Source organism: Triticum aestivum, chromosome 7D, assembly GCF_018294505.1.
Source record: "Triticum aestivum cultivar Chinese Spring chromosome 7D, IWGSC CS RefSeq v2.1, whole genome shotgun sequence".
Lineage (NCBI taxonomy): Eukaryota > Viridiplantae > Streptophyta > Magnoliopsida > Poales > Poaceae > Triticum > Triticum aestivum.
The window spans coordinates 5,856,363-5,876,757 of record NC_057814.1 but is presented as its reverse complement, the minus strand read 5'-3'; the positions used below and the strand labels follow the sequence as shown (position 1 = coordinate 5,876,757).

The following is a 20,395-nucleotide window of genomic DNA, read 5'->3' as shown; positions in this document are numbered from 1 at the left end:
AGTTTGCTAGTTTTGATGAACAACCGGTTTATATTCATGATATTTATGGTCCAAGAAATTGGGATAATCTTGATAATAAACCAGGAGATGATGCAAGAAGACAATTAACAATGGAAAGGAACATGATACAAAATGGGTAGTTTATTTAGAAGACGTTGAGAAAGTTTGCTTCTGTTATAAGAACTTCAAGTTGAGCACTAGCAGGAGTCTGAGGTCCTTAGCACATGATGGATTAGGACATTGGATGCATATTGGTGAGAATCTTAGAGAACATGAACATATGAGGTTTAGACTATGAAAAGAGGAAACTATTGCTAAGGAATTGCAGCATCAAATAACAAAGAAGAAAGAACGTGACAGTCAAGTTTTGTTAAGAATAATAGCCATTGTGAAATATCACACAACTGGCTTTCCGAGGAAACAATGAGCATCCTCACAAGGATGATAATGGTAATTTCTTAGCTTGTGTTGAGATGGTTGCATAATTTGACTTTGGTAATGCGAGAACACCTTAGACGTATTCATAAAAAAATAAATTCATTATCATTATCTCAGTCATAAAATTCCGAATGAGTTGATATCCCTTTTGGCTTCTCACATCACAAGTTCTACCATAAAGGTTGTTAAAGAGGCCAAGTATTTTTCTCAGGTATCCCGGATTGTGCCCCTGATGTCAGTCATCAATAACAAATGACTTTATTAGTTTGATGTGTTAATTTGCCTGATGGCAGATGAGTACTTTCTGGGTTCTTGAAGGTGGATGACACTTTTGCCTTAGGGATTTTTAAAGTACTTCTTGAATCTATGGAGTCCTTTGGCCTAAATATTAAAGATATAAGGGGTCAAAGCTATGAAAATGGTTCTAATATGAAAGGTAACGAGGAGTATAATGTAGGTAACTTGATATGAATCGAACAACATCATATATGCCATGTGCTTGCCATAGTCTCAAGCTCACTCCTTGTAATATGGCAATATCATGTGAGTAAGTTGTTTTATTTTGGAATTGTTGGTCAGGATGAGGCCACGTCCTTAATGGGTATCGGATCCATACCCTGCACCTGTTAGCTCAACGATGACCCATTATGGCGGCTTCCACGTGTCGGTGGTGTCGTTGTTGAGCTGTTCACCCACGGTGAAAATCACTTCCACGGCGCGTCATTTTCTGTCATGGAAGAGCACACTTTCATGATAGAAAATAGTGTTTTATCGTGGAGTGATCTATCACATCACATATATGACCATCTTGATTCTGTCATAAAAATGTCATGCATGTACATCGTTGCGAACCTACTATGACAAACACGTATTATCAGAAAGAAGTCCACATAGCCCCCCAAGGTTCCAAAAGACGATCACACAACCCCCTGAGCTTTAAAACCGGGTATTTGACCCCCTGGAGTTTATATATGTGTCTTTTTTTTGTTGTAGTGAAGGCTTCACCAATAAGCTCGGAGGATTATCGAATTGGGCAGATTTGAGGCCATCTTCATTCCTTCACATTTGTGGTTGTGGCTGGGGAGTGAGTGGCGGATCCAAGCTCTACCATCGCCGTCCTAGCATGTTTTAGGGTACGCAAGCTGGCTTAAAGCATCATGGTCCTCCTTCTGCCACCGCATCAACCTCGGCTACGGAAGCTGAAATTGAGATATGCAACGCCATGGTTTAACCTCCAAGGAGCTGGTTTAGGTGCCGAGTTGGATTAGACATCACAGGTTTTACATGCATAGAAGATGGTGGCAATCAGTCCTTGTGCTTGATATATAGGAACCATTTGCGTTCTTGGTGTGGTGCCTGGGGTGCTATTTGCAGAAGAGAAGGACCAGGTTGAAATTTCCTTTTCTTTCAGAGTCCTTTTTGCAATGTTGTAACAACTTCTGGGACTCTGAAAGTCCAGTCTTTGTTAATGAGAAGATGAGAGACTAACTTTAGTTAAATTATTATTAACAATAATGAGGACAAAAGATCCCATGCACAGCCCCCTTCAACGCCCCCTCCCTCGAGCTGCTAATTGATCTTGAGAGGAGGGCTCACCAATCACAATAATTCTGCTACAGCACCCGAATCATCAGCACTAGTAGTGCACAACAGTCTGCTACAGCACCGGAATCCACACATATCTTGGCCGGTCGAAAAGCTATCCGATTCTCTCACTTTTTCCCCACTCCTATCTCGCCGCCGCCGCCGCCGTCGCCGTCGCCGCCGACGCCGAGCAGCGCAGGTTGCGGCTACCTGTCTTTCGTTTCGCCTAGGTGCCGACGTCGTCCCTTCCTCTTCCCCCCTTTGCTTGCCACTCAACACAGCCACCTCGCAGCAGTGCGCTGGAGTCAACCAAGCCTTCTGCTTCTGCTTCTGCAATGGGGATGGTGCTCTGGTGTGGTGCCTAGGCCTATGCAAAGGTATCCCCTCATCTCTGACAACAGTAACAGTAAGAGATGTGTTCCTGCTCTGTGCAGGCAGCGACTTGGTTTCCTCTCTGCTCCCTATACACATTAATAGATTATATTTCCGAAGAACCATCTGTGCATCTTCTTTAATGTGCCGAAATTGCTTGGTGATATCACACATACAGGGCTAAATCTCCAGCAGGTACACATTTCCTTACTACCAATTTCTGCAACCCTGTCTGCCTGTCTCAAGCAAACTTACTTTTACCATTATCTAGTTCTGAATGCGGGACCAAAGTGTGCTGGAGCGTATACTCAACGGAGACGAGGAGCCCAAGGATCTGCCATTAGCACTCTTACAGGACATCACCAATGATTTCTGTGAGGAGAACAAAATCGGCCAGGGTGGATTTGGAGAGGTCTACAAGGTACAGTTTACCATTCACAAACTACTTACAGATCTCAGAGCCCACTAAAACACCGCCGGTTTGATTAAAAAAGCAAAACTCTTGGTATTGTAATAAGGGTGAGCATCACTGACGCACTCACCAACAGGGCGTACTCCAGAACGGGGCTCTTGTTGCTGTGAAGAGGATCCATATAAACGTAAACACAGTTGATGACAAGCTTTTTCGCCGTGAGTTTAATAGCCTCTGGAAGGCTAATAATCATCAAAATGTAGTCCGGTTTCTTGGCTTCTGTTCTAATATGTATCAGACGAGAATAGCGGAGGCTGGGTCCGATGATTTTAAATTGGTCAACGTCAGAGAAAGATTGCTCTGTTTCGAGTACATCAGCAATGGAAGCCTTGATAAGCATATTACTGGTACGATCCTATTGCATTTGATGCAGCTCTTCTCTTCTTTGCCTTATTGCCTTGACTAGTGATGAGTTTTCAAGTCATCACCACCAGTTTGGTATAGGCTTGAATTAAAATTGTTCTATCATTGCTCAGTATGTAGATTAACGAAACTCCTCACCTTCTTATGTATATATTCTTCTACAGATGAACTAAGGGGACTTCAATGGGAAAAACGCTATGACATAATCACCGGAATTTGCAATGGTCTGCGTCATCTCGAGGAGAAAGAAATTATTCATATGGACCTTAAACCGGCTAACATATTACTAGATGATCATATGGTTCCAAAAATTACCGATTTTGGTTTGTCAAGACCAAATGAAAATTCACATACTATGGGTCCACGTTTTGGAACACGGTAAGATATGCATCACAAGAGCCACCACTAGATAATTGACATTTCTCCATCATACAGCTCTACATTTACTTTGTTCATTTATTGCAGAGGATATGTCGCTCCGGAATATGACAACGCTGGCAAAACTTCTGTCAAGTCTGACATATATAGTTTTGGTGCCATAATCATTGAATTAGTAACAGGGTTTATGGGCATCCCTGATAAAAACAATGTATGGCTGATTTCTCTCACTTATTAGAACGAGGATGATGTTTTACATGCATCTTTTAATTGATCGCACTTCAATATGGATACTATCCTACTGAATTACATATCTAATTGAAACAACATGTTTATGGATATATATTATGCATGGATGGATTTATTTTTTCAGTTCTGGTAAAGTGACACACTTTGTTTGGACGATACACACACCATGAGGCTAATATATGGCTTTGAACTAAAAAAATTGCCATACACACCATGACATGAACATATAGTTTGGACTATAAGATTCTGGAATTTTCACAAAAAGTTAACGTTTTCTAAATGTAGGTACTTCGAAGATGGAGACACAGGTGGAGTAAGTCACCGACGTTGCTACAATACCAGCAACTAACTAGATGCATGGAAATAGCAGTACGCTGCAGGCAACAAGAACCGGAAGCTAGACCTTCCATAATGGATATAATTAACTATTTGAGTAAATCTGAAAGTACGGATGTGCACACTGGCCAGGTGAGCTAGCTAGTTTAAGATACCTTGTAATCAAACTGCAGTTGAGATGAGAGAGCTAATTAAGTGTAAAACAGCCAACTAACATTGTGTTTATTTGGTTCTAGATTCAAATACATTGGTTAGCTAATCATAAACCTTCTAGGTTAGCATAATCCAGGATGTGGTCCTGCGTGGTGGTTTTTTCCTTTGATTTTCAGGCGAGAATGTAAACTAAGAACTTTACCGTGGTGTGCGTGGGCATTGTATGGGTTCTTGTCCCATTTAAAATTTGCCTTAAATAATGATACGCAGATCTCCTGCGTGTTCGAGAAAAAAAAATAGTATAAACGCAGAAATTTAGTTTAAGTACATTTAGAACGTTTTTCTTTGTAATGAAACTGTTTCATTAAGAAGTTGAGATCAGAGAACTAATGAATTTTGAGTCAGTTATTCAACTCTAAGGTTTTGTTACTTTGGTTCTAGATTCAAATACATAGGTTAGCTAATCTTAACCCGCTAGGTTAGCATAATCCCAGATTTGTGTTTGAAAACTATCCTAGTAGCCTAAATTATCTATGCATCCTTTCTGAAAATAGTGCACTTTCTGATAATGCATGTCTCTCTTTTCTCGCAGCAAAGCACTTATATGGATGATGACATGCTTGGTATTGAACCGCTCGAGCTACATTTTACATTGGACGATAACAAGGAGATGTCATGCTCAGTTAATCTAACCAACAGGACAAAGGCCTGTTTTGCCTACAACATTGAAAGACCAAGCCAGCAGTACACGACACGGCCAGGGAAAGGCATTATGCCACCAGGATGCAACGAGCATCTTGTTCAGATAACAGTGCAGGCGCAGCGACAGGATAGGGCACCACAAGTTACACAGAATGGTGACAAGTTCATCATCCAGAGCACAAAAGTGAGTAATCTTAGAGATGAGGATATCACTGAACATATATTCCATGAAGAGGCCGGTAAAATGGTTGATGAGGTGAATTTGATGGTCAAATATGAGCCTGTTAGTCGACAAGACCCCAGTTTGCCAGCCGAGGCAGTCTCCCTCATGGTGAGCTTCATCAAATAATCTCAATGTACATAGCACCATTACTGAAATAATTTTATTATTCAATGTTATTACTTCGTTGTTTATGGTGCCAGGACATCAATTCCAGCATCTATAAAGACGGCGTGCAAGGACAATGTCACAAAGAACTAGATAGCCGTGATTTCCACCTACCAGAAGAATTTTCACAGAGTCAACCTACGAACATGACTTACCTACTGAGAGTCAGCGACCGAGCCGTGGATGTCACAAGGGGGGCCATGGGCAGCCTACTCCACAAGCTGGGCGAGCTCATCAAGGAGGACTTCAATCTGGAGGCAAGCGTCAAAAAAGATGTCCAGTCACTCTCGGAAGAGCTGGTGACGATGCAGCTCGTACTCCGCAAGGTGTCAGAGGTGCAGCGGGGCAACCTCGATGACCTGGTCAAGCGTTGGGCCAGCAATGTCAGGGAGATGTCATATGACCTAGAGGATTTTGTTGACGGCTTCTTGGTGCAAAGCCAGCCTGAATCTAGTACAAGTGGCTTCAGGGAACTCACACACGAGATATGCTTCCACTTAGAGAAGGGCAAGAGTCACCATACAATAGGCAACTTGATCAAAGACAAAAGCAAACAAGTCCAAGATGCGGCCAAAAAGTGTAAAGAGTATAAGGTCGACAATGTGGTACCTAATGCATCTGCCAAAGCTGCCATTGATGAGCTTCGGATTTTGGCTATGTATGAAGATAAAGAACAGCTCGTTGGCATCAATAGGCCAAGAGATGAGCTAATAAGGCTATTTGAGGAGGATGGCGATGTATCAAAGGAAAATCTCAAGATAGTCTCCATTGTTGGATTGGGAGAATTGGGCAAGACCACACTTGCCAAGGCAGTATATGACGAGCTTAAAGCCCAATACGATCTTAAAACTTTTGTTTTGGTTGGTCAGAATCCTGATGTGAAGAAAGTTTTGGGAAATATCCTCCGTAAACTAGTAAGAAATTTCAATGTAGAGAACTTGGAGGCGGAGGATCTCATTGAAGAACTACAAGAATTGCTCGAGGATAAGAGGTGCACAAACCCTCCCCCCCCCCCCCCCCCCCCCCCCCCCCGGCACACACATCAACCCATGGTGATGGGAGTACATAAGCAAACTACATTAATTAAATAACTCAAATTCAATATTTTCTTGATTACTTCGCATGCGCTTCTACTTTGTCCTAATTTGCATGCATATATGGTTGTGGCAGCCACTAATCCTACTAAATTTACTAAGATTCGCCACTCCCTTGTTTCTTAACCGTGTGGCACATTTTTGCAGATACTTCATAGTAATTGATGATATATGGGATTCTACAGCATGGGGTCGTATTGCTTATGCTTTTCCAAGAAACAGTTGTGGCAGTAGAGTGATAACAACAACAAGGATTGAACGTGTTGCTCGTGACTGTTGCAAAGTTGAATGCAAAAATGTTTATAGGATGAAACCACTCGGTGAAGTAGACTCAAGAACACTATTTCTTAGAAGAACATTTGGTTCCGAAAAAGATTGCCCCGATACACACAGAAAAGAAGAGATTTTAGTTGATATTCTAAAAAAATGTGGTGGTATGCCACTTGCTATTAATAGTATTGCAAGCCTTCTAGCTGGTGAACCAGAGTCAACCTGGGAGTATGTATGGAAATCCTTGGGTGCTCTGACTGAAGGAGATAATCTTGAAAACATGAAGCAAATATTGGATCTTAGCTACATACATCTTCCTGATCATCTGAAGGCATGTCTACTTTATATTTGTATGTATCCAGAGGATCGCGAGATAGACAAAACTGAATTGTTGAGGAAATGGGTAGCCGAAGGTTTCGTGCACGTGAGTACAAATGGTCTTCTGGACGCAGTGGATGTTGCAGAAAAGTACTTCAAAGAGCTCATCAACATGTGTATGATCCAGCCTTGGAGGATAAGCTACAACAATGAAGTGTTGTCTTGCAGAGTACATGATATAATTCTTGATATGATGAGATCCAAGTCAAGTAAAGAGAATTTTATTCATGTGATTGATGGTTCTAAGGTTGAGATGGGGGAGATCCGCCGAGTCTCAGTCCACTACAATGATAAAAAGGATACAACAATTTTGGAAACAATCAACAAAGGGTCACTATCACATGTTCGGTCAGTCTTACTTTGCCGGAGCTCACTTTTGCCTTATTTTCTGGATTTCAAGTATGTCAGAGTGCTACACCTTGAACATAAGTATTCTTTGAACAACTACCTGGACCTCACAGGTATCAGTGGGCTGTTCCTTCTAAGGTATTTAAAGGTTAGTTGTGATATTTTTTCTAGATGTGAGTTGAAGCTACCTAATAAAATTGAGGAGCTACAGCAATTGGAGACAATAGATATACGTGTAGGTAAACTGAGAGAATATCCATCAGATATTGTCAGTTTGCCCCAGTTGTCGCATCTCAGTTCGATGGGAACAATGCTGCCTGACGGGATCGACAGGTTGAAGTCCTTGTGCACCCTACAAGGTGTAGATATGTTTAAAAGCTCGGTAGAGAATATCAAGGGGCTCAGCAAGCTGACCAACTTGAGGGAACTTGGGATCTCTTGGAATGGGAGTAGTGAATCGGTGGAAGAGAGCACCATGGATGCCCTGGACTCTTCTATCCGCAAGCTTTCTGCCAACCTCAGGATCTTCACTTTCAAAGGAGGATTTGCTTACAAACCAGATGTCCCAGGATGGATTACCAGACCACCATTCCATCGGGACTCTCATCTTCGGGAGCTCAATCTGGGGGGCTGCAGGTTTCAAAGGTGCCCCGAGTGGATTGGTGAGCTCCACGGCCTCTACAAGTTGGGCATTGTGGTGAGGGAGGTGGCTGATGGTGTCAGTATTGTTGCACGGCTGCCTTCACTTGCCCACTTCTATTTGATTGTTTCTGGTATGGGTGAAGAAGAAAAGGAAGAAAGTGTAGTCATCCCTGGCACTGGCAGCGGGGCATTCCGAGCACTCAAGCAGATGCTCTTCAACTGTCCAAAGGTGTCACTGAACTTTGAAGCTGGGGCTATGCCCAAGCTAGAGAAGCTTTCCTTGCGGTTCCGTCACAACATGGCTCCTCAGTTCCTACCGGTTGGCATCCAGCACTTGCCCGCTGGCACCCTTAAACAAATCTGGTTACATGTGTACAGCAATCAAACACAAAACAAAACATCTGTGAGGCACCTGTTGGAGGGAGCATTTAAGCAGCATCATCCAAGTGCCGACATCACCGTTGACTTCATTTAAGATGATGGACATGCTGAGGGTAATCTCTGCTTCATTATATTTTTCGCTTCTAGTTTGTACTTATAATTAATTCATGCCACCTCTAACTTACTTGAGAATCATATTCATATATAGTTATTTACCTACCTAGCTATTGCTCAAGTCGTCCCTATTATCTGTCTATATGCAGTATGTATTTTGTAGCTTAATGGTGCAGACTACAAAAGGCTTAATTGATGTGGTTGTTACTTAGTGTATTTCTATATTGATACAAGCAAACACGGCCTGCCCCTTTCACTGATGTGGATGAAATATATGATGTCCTGCACACAAATGCTCTTCTGGCTCGAGTGGCGAGCTACAACAATACTATTAGAACAAATGCCATGATATGTGCGAGTATGCCACCATGAAGCAAAAAGTGAGTGTCATCAAGCAGAATATGCAAAATATTAGAGCAAAAAACAGATCCAAATTAACTTTTGCACATTAATTGTCACTATATATATTTTCTTTCTTTCCTAGCCTGTGGAAGCAGAAGCACAACGGGATCAATCGAATCAATCCATCTTCTCCCTTCCTTCCTTCCTTCCAGTGAAGAAGACGAGAATTACAATACAATGCAATACACAGAGCGTTAAGCTTTCCGTGTCACCCTGATTGCCTGTTTTCGCCGGCAACCCAGTCAGCCTCATGGTTCAGAGTCAGCACCAGATTTTTCCTTCTCCTCACTGAGGCCTTGGACTGGAAAAACCCTGTGTTGGCATCCCATATTTTAGCCAGTTAATCCTCGATCGCTGTCTTGCATGTGAACTCTGCAAGGCAGCAATACCCAGCAGGTTCAGTGAAATGTTATCCATTTTACGCAAGGCAAGGCAAGTAGCCACTCTCTCTTTTGCTAGTGTTGTCACTGAAATGTCTATGAATAATCTGGGCATGGTGGCTTGTCCGGGGAACAATTGTTCATGCAAAATCTGGCTCTAGGACTCACTCGAGGCACGTGTTGTTAATACTATAAAAAGTGCAGCTAATCTTGGTAGGGGGCGAGATACCAGGACCTGAAGAATGCTCTGTTGTCCCAAAATTTGTTACAGTGTCGCGCATTAGCTGTTAGCCTAATCCGGGGGTGCTTCGTTACAGTCTGAAAAACACTTATGCTATCTTTGTGTGGCTGGATGATTTCCCTGGCTCTGTACATCCTCTGTATCCAGCGACGGTGAATTCCTCTACTGCTTCAGAACCAGTAATAGGATTTTTCTTTTGCTGCTTTGAGAGCTTTCTGCTCGTTGGTAGTCTTGTTTGTTGTCTGCTGCTGACCCTGAGTATTTGCTTGCTGCACAGGTTGAGTTTGCATGTCAGACAATGGAGAGCCCCACTCTGCTGAAGTTGACAAGGTGCGCTGTCGCTGAACTTGTAAAGGTGCAACAAGTAGAGGAGGCTGCGGAGCTGCTGGAAGTTACCTTGCGGTTGTTATCCACTCTGATGGTTGATCCACTGATTAATTTGTTGGCGGGAAGTGTGGAGGGAATCCCCACGACGACAGGCCTCCGCGTCTGCGTGACTGCGTCTGACCAGACTGATTGAACTGCGGGAAGCAGTTGTTGTGGCGTGCAGCGTGGCATTTACGTGACGTGTAATGTTTGTGAGCAACAAGTTCGAGTGTTCAATTCTGATGTTCTTAGCTTACTCTAGTTACTACTATTGGATGAGCCTTTGAGCCCATGATGTCACTCAGTCCGTTTATGGGGTATTGCATAAAATGACACACTTTTGATTGGTTTGGCAAAATGACATACCCTTGGGTCGTTTCACTGAGAGACTGACACAAGGAGTGCCATTTTTTGTGTGTCAAAGTGCTCACAAACAAAAGTGTTTATTTTTTACAAAAATTTTTGGTCTGTTTACGTTTTAGCTGTTCAACTCTGTTACTGAGCCTTCTGAATATGGTTTTTTTTTCTGTACTTCAAATTCTGCAAGTCCCCATAACGCCCTTTATTTCTTGGTGTTAACCCTTTGGTGGCCTAGCTTGATTCTACTAATCACTGATTGGCCTAGCTTGATTTGTTAATTACCATGTGCATATCCAAGACACGCAGAACACACCACGATAACGAAAGAAAGTAGCACCAGTCCTTGAACAATATTTCTCGTGTACTTGGCCATTTTTTTTGAACACGTGTACTTGGCCATTGAGAACCGGATGTATTGTGTTGTAACTGGTATCCTTATAAGTGGAACCGATGATTGTACGACTATCAAATGCTTGCTCCATGGTTCATATCGATATGAAAAGATTGTTGGCGTTAACGTCCAATTGTACTTTTGCTTCTAAAGATGCATGGCCGATACTTATCTTAAAAAAGTGTCGCCTTATCATAATGTCAAGTTTAGTGCCACCTCCAAATATTCATCGCTCATATAGATATCCAGTTTAAAGGTAGCTAAAATGCTGCTTGAAAATATTATGTTTAATGATTGGTTAGTGAATTAATATGAGTGCATATTTAGTTCATTCTCCTTTTATGTTTGTTCTTATATACCGTACTTATCTGTGTGTGAAAGAGAGGTGAATTTAAAATTTGTCAAGATTGGTTGGTTAACCTTGTTACCTTGGCCTTCTCCGTCATGCATTCTGCCACCGTAGCAAATGTCAACCATCCATTGGGCCTCTATGAGACTTATGAGTGTTTTGGTAATGTATAGCCCACAAAACTAAGTCGGGCTCAGTGAGCATATTCCATGTGGTGGGCCATAGAGGCGAGCAACCAATATTGCCATACCATACGTAAAAAAGGGCTGTGCAGCACCGCGGCTCTCATATAGTTGAAAATACAAATCAACAACATACTATACCTCCATCTTGGCGTTTTGATAGTTTCGATGACTTTCTTATTCTGGACAATATCGATGAACAACATAATACAGCCTTCTCCTACCATGCATCATCATAGTCGGTGTTTTGTCGACGCGACAATGAGAAGTAGGTTGTTGATGACCACTGGTGATTTGCATGACCATGTCGAAGTGATGGTACTGCTAGTTAGAAGGAATCAAACCTTATTTTTCTCTTGGGAGACCAACATGCTCTATTGTCAATTTTTGGCGCACATGTCTACCCTTATGTGTTACATCTCCAAGAAAGATTGTCCCAAAATATGATGAAACTAGATAAAAATTAAGGGAAGAAACTACGTGGAAAGGCCTTACTTCTTTTTACAATAGTTCCAAATTTTAAATTTCATTGAAGAATTTGAAGGGATGAAACTAGAGGAAGGACAACAAAGCTTATTGGGCATATAAACTTGGAAGGGACGGAATATATATACTTTAGCACTTACTACTTGTAAATTATTTATACTCTAGCGCGATATTTATATGAGTAGTGTACAGCATTGACGTGCCACGATCTCTAGCCAACCAAAGCCCTCCATATAAGCAGGCCTAAATCCCCCAAACTAACTCCCCTGGCTCTCTCTTCCTTACCCCTCGTACACCGCCACCACATTAGGGCAGTGTTCATGGGCTATCACTCTGCCGTCATACTAACTGAAGTGTGATTTCCCACAAAATATGTGCTAATGCACATGACATCAAGAATGGTAGTCACGTTATGTTTTAACAGTGGTACACCTTTGCAGGGTTAAATGTATTTGAATATCCATGTCCGTGGTTATGGATGACTTATAGATTTTTAACTTGATCATAGAACAGCTAGCTTCAATAAATAATAATAAAAACTGTCAACTTAGGCATGAGTGGCAAGGATATACTTCCTCGCGGGTGATGCGAGGGAGAATTCATGGCGTGTTGTTCTGTTTTGATTGGGTAGAATTCTCATATGTGGGCGCAGCTTGATCAGGCGGCCACCCGTCGAGGTGAACCTGTGGGGTTATATTTCACATCGATTAGTATAGTCGGTTCTTATATGATCTCTCACCTCCCTAAAGTTGGTACAAAGTTGAGACACTTATTTTGGGACGGAGGGGGTATTCATTTGTTAAAGTTGACTCTTCGGAGTAGTTACTGAAAATGTTGTTGCAGATTCTTTTGTGGTTTGTGTTATGATATTTACAAATTTAACTTGCATAGTGTGTATATTGCGACGTGCATGTTGTGTTGGTGGGTGTCCCAGGATTGATATTATGCGGACAATAGAAGAGCTGTGAGCTTTGCATAGTGTCTGTCCTAGGGCGCTACATGTTTTCGCTGTTAAAGGTGGCTGGAATTGAACATGAAATGGAGTGATGCTGATCGATAGTAGGATTAAATGTTATCCTTGAATAGGTTGCCATGTAGCTCCTCAAGAACCTCTCAATAATCCTTCTGGATGCCTGAGCTGGCCCGCGTGAAAACAAGCACAGCCCCAATAAAGAAAATAAATCAATTAGGATTAGGGGGCAATGGCCCCCCTCCTTCTCAAGAACTGTGTTGACACCGGATTTTTGCATGGATAAAAACACAATTAAGATGGCCTCAAATGAGAAAGGTTTCAACATGAAGGTTTTTGTCTTGTCGAAACAGATGATTTTCATATCAAAATTGTTTTAATCTGAAGTCGTATACAAAAGTTAGAGCCAAAATAGTCCATTGCAATAGCAACAGAGTTTCAGGACGGCCGAAGGATCGGGCTAAGGCCAGACGAAATCCCGGATGAGTACTCAGAGAAGAATTACATCTGGTTAAGGCTGAACATCTGGGTTTTGGTACACGGATGATCTGGGCAATTGTCCGACCATGAAATTCTTTCTATTTTTTCTCTGCCGTAGAAGTCAGAAAACAAGTGAAAACACCCCTAAGATAGCCTCGAATCAAAAAACATTCAACACGAAGGTTGTTTTTCCCCATTGTTAGCTGAAACACCTTGTATTAGTTGAAGAATAGAAAATGTGCTATTGTTCACCAACAATTTTCTTTTATTAACGAGCTAGCTAGAATAGGTTAATAGAATAATAGAAGGTCTTTCACCCCGCAAAAAAAAAATATATCCTTTTGAACAATAATTTTTTCATTTTTTGAGCTGAACAATATTTTGTCTTGCCAGACTAGAACGATATTGTTCACTAACAATAACGCAAAAAAAAAACCTGGTCTCCATCACTGTCGTCCACAGCCTCTCACCGGTCCGGCGCACGGCCACGGGCACGCCTACCTACCTGAGAGGCTCTGTCTGACACATCCCCTCCCCTTTAGGCTCCGGCGACCCACAAGCGACCGGCAACCGGCGGCGGGCGTCCCTCTCACTCCTAGTACCAGGTGATAAGATCCATCTCTCCCTCACCCACCTTATCCCTGTCTCTGTGCCGCTTAGTCCCATCCACCTTCTCCGGTTGGTTGCTTGGTCGCTGCCCCACGCACAAGCCAAATCGGTTTGCGGCTAAACACTTCCTTAATTAGCTGCCCCCAGCTATCTCTTGTTTGTTTGGGTTAACAGGGGAGTGGAGTAGGAGCAGCAACTTCATAATCCTAATGCTGGACCAGGACGAGGGCCAGATGAGGATCGTCTTGAAGGAATTACGATATATTGATTTCCCATGGTGGGCTTGAGTGCTTGACTTACAGGCAGGTTTTCCTCTTTTCTCTCTGTACGTGTACGGGGCATACAGTGATTAAGTGGGCAAAGCTGGAAAGCACATGAAGTGTGCGTCCATTAAGTAGGGTGGGTCGTGCAAGTGACAGTAATTAAGTCGGTAAAGCAGGAAAAGACATGAAAATGCCCCTCCATTAAGTGGGGTCCTGCTTAATTAAGTGGTGGGTAAATCAGGTTAATAGAATCGTGAATTTGGTTGGCTTATTCAAAGCTTCCTGGAACCATCCTGCTGCCCCAAAACCAGTTAGTGACATTCCTACTTGCATTAGTTTTATGTCTCTTTCTTGGTATTAATTCGCCTTTGATCATTTATAATTGTGCGTGCTAGCAAAGTTGACCATGACTCCTCAGAGTCGAAATCAGGATAGACTGTGCTCCTTATTTCTTGAGTAAAATGCACCCGTGGTCATTGAACTTATCGCGTACGCTCACTTTGGTCACTGTATTTAAGAATACGATCAATACGATCACTATATACATGTTGAGATGATTATACGGTCACTGCCAGATCGTATAGCCCTGTATTCCATTTATTTGACTGGTCAAACAATCCACAAGACACCATGTCAGCTCGTTTTCTCTCCCCAAACCTCGCACTTATGTGGCAGTACGCAAACCAGCTGCACCTATCCCGCCTACTCCCTGATTGGAGGAAGTAATCCTTTTATATCGTCTAGGTATTCACGTGACAGCCATTAGACTCTACGGCCGGTCGAGGCGGCCGCTGGCACCGTTCCGTACATGGCCGACTGATCCTCACCGGGCGCAAGGCGATGATGCGTGTGGGCGGCGCCGGCGGTGGCATCGGGCGAGGTGCCGGCTGTTTTGGAGATGGACGTGCACGCAGCAGCCCGTCAAGTCGGCTAGGCTACGGCGAACGATGACACGCAGGTAAACACAACAGCCGGCCAAGCTGCGACTGATGATGTCATGGATGTGCACACGGGCGCGGAGGTGGATGCGCACGCAAACGTCGTGGACGCAGAAGTAAACGCAGCAGCCAGCCATGCTACGGTGAACGACGACATGGAGATGCACGCAAAGGCAGAGGTGGACGCGCACGTGGCGGACGAAGACATGGAGGTGCATGCAAACGACGACATGCAAATGCACGCACATAAAGTCGTAAACGCACCAGCCGGCCATGCTACGGCAGACGACGAACTGGACATCGACCCCTCATATTTACTGATAAAGGGTTTTCCCCCGCTTTATATTATAAAGCACCCACCGAATCACAAGTTCAACGATACAAAAGAAAGGAAGAAAAAAAACCATAAACGACAAAGATACAAGATACCAAAGGAGCCACTAACCAGACTCGAATGCACCAAGCACAAGCTTGAACATCGAAGCCCTTGGCGAAAAGGAGCCAACACACGCCGCGACTAAGCCGAGGTAGATCCCGCTGCAGGAGGATTGTCACGCTCCGTCATCCCCCTTGAGCAAGGCCATCCGGTCCGCCATCCGTCTCTACCTCCGAAGAGAGCCCCCTGCCCTCTAGTCCTGGATCGGAGGACACTACGCCGTCGACAGGCAGAGTCGCTCACCCCTGAGCTCGCATGACCAGGACCAACAGGTTGCCGGGAGGGGACGACAAGCACGACTACTGCACCAGGCAGCCGCACCGCCGAGCATCGCCAACGCCGCGCGCCAGCGCCAACTTCAACCGCAAGTGCCCGAGCATGGACACCACTGACGATATCCGGCAGCCACCTCCCGTGCCAAAGCCTCGACCACCACTCCGCTGCTCCAAGGTGGTGTCTTCAAGAAGAAAAACTACGCCTGAGCGCCGTCACCACCCAATCCGGAGATTTGGGGCTTTCACCCGGGACGAGGAAGGGAGGGAAAGGGGGGGATTGCGAAGCCGCCTTCAAGAAGGGGAACAACGCCGGAGTGCCGCCGGCATCGTGGCCGCAGCGAACAGCCAAGGGGTTTCCCCAATCCATCCCCCGGAGAGGAAGCACCATCGCCAGATCTGCTCCAAGGGAAAACGGGGAAGCCCCAGGAGCCAGCCACGCTCACCGCCAATCCGCCGCCCACGCGGCCAGAAGCGGCGCTCCCGGCATCTGCATCAGCCACCCGCCGAAGGGGGGCCGACGCGCTCCACTAGTGGCCGCCGCCACCACTCCAGGCGCAATCGCGCGGAACCGAGCACCACCGAGCCCAACGCGCTGCCGCCAGGCACCGGCCCCGCCACCGCCGCCCGCCGCAGCGCCATCACACCCTCGGCCAGCGCCACGCCGCCGCCCGCTGACCCCGACCCGCGTCGGCCCTAGCAAGCAGGGGAAGGAAGGCCCCGCCGCCGCCAAGGCTGACCGGGCTTCGCCCGTCAGCGCGAGCCGGCGGCGGCGAGGGAGGAGTCGAGGTGGAGGAGGGCCTGCGACCGGCGGCTAGGGTTTCCCCTCCGCATCGCTCGCAGGAGCGACCGAGAAGGGAGGGGAAGGGGAAGGTCTGCTTGTTATGTTTATTCACCCCTCATATTGAGGCCGACATAGACCTGAGTAAGTGCGGTTTGCTACATGATGATCATTGCATGGTTAAAGATGATCTTTAAATTTTATTTGTACATATTTTTTTTCAAAGTTTGCATTATTTCTCTTATTTTGCATGCATAGATCGGGTTAACAAGAGAAAGAGGGGTTGGTACAACGTCGACGGCCAGTGCTCTATATACACATGATATATTCAGAAAAGGTCGCACGGGTCGTCTGAAAAATGGCTGTCACGCAAAAAAATTTACCCCAATGGCTGTCACGTGAATGCCTGAACGATATAAAAAGATTACTTCCTCCAGTCAGCCATTAGATGAGATAAGTGCTGCTGGTTAGCGTGGTCGAGTACAGAGTTTTCACTGGTAGAAAAAAGCCCTTTAGTCCCGGTTCGCAATAGCCTTTAGTCCCGGCTGTGCAACCGGGACTAAATATGCGCGCAACCGGGACTAAATATGCGCGACTAAAGACCCCCTCCCCCCTTAGTCGCGCCTCTTACGGACCGCGACTAAAGGCTTTAGTCCCGGTTCTTGTGGCTGACCGGGACTAAAGGCCCGTCCACGTGGGCGCCCGTGGTCCGTCGGGGCGGAGGACCTTTAGTCCCGGTTCTCGTGGCCAACCGGGACTAAAGGGCTCCTCCGCAGGTTTAGGGTTTTAGCCCCCCAAAACCTGGTTTCTTTTTAGTTTGGAGTGTTTTATTTCTTTTATATTATATTTTATGTTTTATTTTAATTTTGATAAAGTTTCAGTACACATATTTTACGCTACTATATACATGCATATGAAATTTCAAACAAGAAGAATTCAAGAGGAATATATAATATATATTCAATCTCGGGTGACCATATACAACTTCGAACAAGTTTCCATACACAATTAGGATGGATAACCATATACAACTTCGTACAAGTTTCAATCTCGGGTATGCATATAAATTTCTTCGTCCTCGGTATAGTGTTCTCCTTTAGGATTGATGACTTCCCTCATGAAAAATCCTGCTAATTCTTCTTGAATTGGTCGGAAGCGCGCTTCTGGACTAAGCCTCCTCCGTAAGTTATCCGTCGCGTTCCGCACGCTATCCGATGCCTTCCGCTCAGAGGTGTGTCTCCGGATGTTCTCACAAACATAGTATCCACATAGATTGGTCCCCGGTGGCTGCTTATCCACATTAACTAACCTTCTGAAATCTAGCTCATGTTTGAATTCACCGACAATTTCTTCTGAGAACCGTCTCCAAACCCTACAGGGCAAAGAAAATTAAATGAACAAGGGAGTTATTAGTTACTTGATATTAGGAAATGAACGAAAGAGACCGATCGATATAGAGCTCAAATGATTGAAAATAATTACTTTTGCAACATTTTTCTCATGTCGGCCCAACGCTTTGGATCCGAATCCATAGAGTCCATGATTAGAACTCTGGAGGTGTGAAGTTCAATATTTAGCAGAATCCAGTGGAACCCGCGGACACGTTACATGCACAGTCATGCATAACTCATCGATTAGACATACCATGCATGGAGTAAACAAAAGAGAATGGGCACAAGAGAGAAACAGTCACCCAAAATGGTAAGGAAATAGAATATGACTTTTGAGTTGATGCTTTCTAAGAAACTTGTACAAGTCTTTCTCCACGTCTTCGGGGTGATGTTGTAACACATGTCCATTAACGATATGTGGGTCAATGAACCCAACATCATGGATGTTTCTTATTTTGCATTCCCAAATCTTCAATCTGCATAATAGCGTACGCAACAATATAGTTAGGACAATATATATATATATATATATATATATATATATATATATATATATATATATATAGTGCAGGCAATGAAGAACGAGATGAGGTAGAAATAAATCACTTACAGAACGTAGCAACTCAGCATAGATTTGTCGAGGTCGCGCAGATTGAACAGCTGGAACAATTCACTCATATGAACTTCTACAGAGTACCGTTTGGTGTGATGCTCATCTGTAACATCCGCATAAATATATTCTTTGTCGGCCCATGTTATGAATTGCTTGTACCAACGTAGCAGATTTCGCATTTGTGGTGGTAGACTCTTTTCCCGCGCAGGCTCGACGAGAGGCCCATTCCGCACATATTGTAATGCTATCTCACATACTGGCGCATCCTCAAGGCCTAAGAAGGCACGAAGAGTCAAACCCATCTCGGACGCTTGTTTCATGGCACCCGCTACAGTCAATCCAAGTGCTGCCGCAGCTGCTATGATCTCGGGGTCCTCTTCCGGACCGGCTTTCACTATGAGCGGGGGGATCGATTGTTTCTTCTGCATCCCGAGCTGGTCAACTTGTTTCCCGCTTTTTTTACTTTCTTCTTTCTCCTCCTTCAATATTTTTGCTTGCCTACGAAGTTCATGTCCATAGTCGTCAGGCATATTCAGCTCGGCTTGGGACGGTGTCGTTAAAAAATCCTTAGCCCACTTCTTTTGCTTCTCAGTGAATACTTGCTTGGGCTCAGGCTCTTTTTTCGCCTTCATATCCGCCTTCCATTTCTCATAATCAGCAGACGCGGCCAATTTGGTTTCAGCTTCACTAAGTTCCCCAGGCCTTGGGAGGAGAGGCTTCAGTGATGGCTCCGGTACCCTTGTGGTCTTAGGTACATAAGGGTCCGGGTTAATAGTCCAGGAGCGGGTTTCCTTGCTGTCCGCCTGCTTCTGCTTCTTCGCCGGAGGTGGATTGGGGGGCGTCGTACCCGCCGGAGGAGGATTGGGGGGCGTCGTACCCGCCGGAGGTTGTGGATCGGGGGACGGCGTCGAATGGCGTGAAGGAGGTGTAGGTGAACCACCACGACCACCACGACCGCCACCACCGCCACCACCACCACCACCACCATCGGAGGGGGGTGGACTTGCTAGCCTTGGCGCCTCGCCTGGAAACACTATGTACTTCTTTTTCCATAGAATGAACTGGCGCTTGACATCTCCAAGTCTTCTCTCCCCTTCGGGTGTAGGTTTGTCAATCTCCAGGTCCTCAAACCCTTGGACTATGTCTTCCACCGTGACACGAGCATAGCCATATGCAATGGGGTTGTTGTGGTGGAGTGCTCTACGTGTACAGGGTAAAGCACTGCCGCTAGCTACCTTCGTGGAAACGTTCCCCACGGGATAATGCAGATCACATTCTTTCATCTCCTTTACATCATCCACGGGGTAGTGAGGCTCCGGTGCACGAATCTCGATCATCGGTGCACTAGCACCAGGCAGGGCATCCGTGGAAGCCACGCTGCTTCTCCGCTGCTGGCTTCCGCGATCCGCTTCATGATCTTCATGCGGCCCTGCAGCCGATTTTTCTTTCACTAGTTCATGCACGGTCTGCTTCAACTCATGGAGTTCCGATGCAAACTTCGTCATAAGATCTGCATCCCGGTCCGTCTTTCTCTTACGGCTTCTGTAACAGTACGGGTCATTGTCCTGAGAAAACCCTACTTTCCACGGAACTTTGCCTTTGCCTCGTACACGTCCTCCGTGTTCATCATTCCCGAGGGCTGTTGTCAGTGCGTCTTTCTCTCTGTTGAACTTGATCAAGCCCTCTTGAGCTTGGGTCATTGCGTCAATAAGGGCTTGGGTGGGAGCAAACTGTCTCTGCCGGTGAACACACACCCCTGTCTCCGGGTCTAGCGATCCCCCATGCCCGTACCACCAGCTTTTGGCCCTTGGGTCCCATCCCTC

General features: G+C 45.0%; 1 protein-coding gene across 3 annotated transcripts; it reads left to right on the top strand.

The window, feature by feature from the left end:
- Positions 1–2,039: 2,039 nt before the first annotated feature.
- On the top strand, positions 2,040–10,386 carry LOC123167593 (disease resistance protein RGA5). Of its 3 annotated transcripts, none has more exons than XM_044585430.1 (11): positions 2,040–2,374; positions 2,457–2,589; positions 2,666–2,815; positions 2,943–3,213; positions 3,394–3,607; positions 3,695–3,818; positions 4,142–4,324; positions 4,938–5,378; positions 5,471–6,426; positions 6,677–8,661; positions 9,963–10,386. In XM_044585430.1, exons 3-10 carry the CDS (start codon positions 2,672–2,674, stop codon positions 8,640–8,642), a joined length of 4,299 nt encoding a protein of 1,432 aa, XP_044441365.1. In that variant the 5' UTR covers positions 2,040–2,374; positions 2,457–2,589; positions 2,666–2,671; the 3' UTR covers positions 8,643–8,661; positions 9,963–10,386. The 3 variants fall into 3 exon arrangements, with proteins under 3 accessions (XP_044441365.1, XP_044441366.1, XP_044441364.1); XM_044585431.1 differs by having other exon boundaries at positions 2,040–2,399; positions 2,573–2,589; XM_044585429.1 differs by having other exon boundaries at positions 2,040–2,399.
- The last annotated feature ends 10,009 nt before the right edge of the window (positions 10,387–20,395 follow it).

Coding starts and splice junctions, on each gene's coding strand:
- LOC123167593 (XM_044585430.1), top strand. CDS start 2,672: ATGCGGGACCAAAGTGTGCTGGAGCGTATACTCAACGGAGACGAGGAG. Junction 3,608..3,694: donor GGTCCACGTTTTGGAACACG/GTAAGATATGCA, acceptor CATTTATTGCAG/AGGATATGTCGCTCCGGAAT. Junction 4,325..4,937: donor CGGATGTGCACACTGGCCAG/GTGAGCTAGCTA, acceptor CTTTTCTCGCAG/CAAAGCACTTATATGGATGA.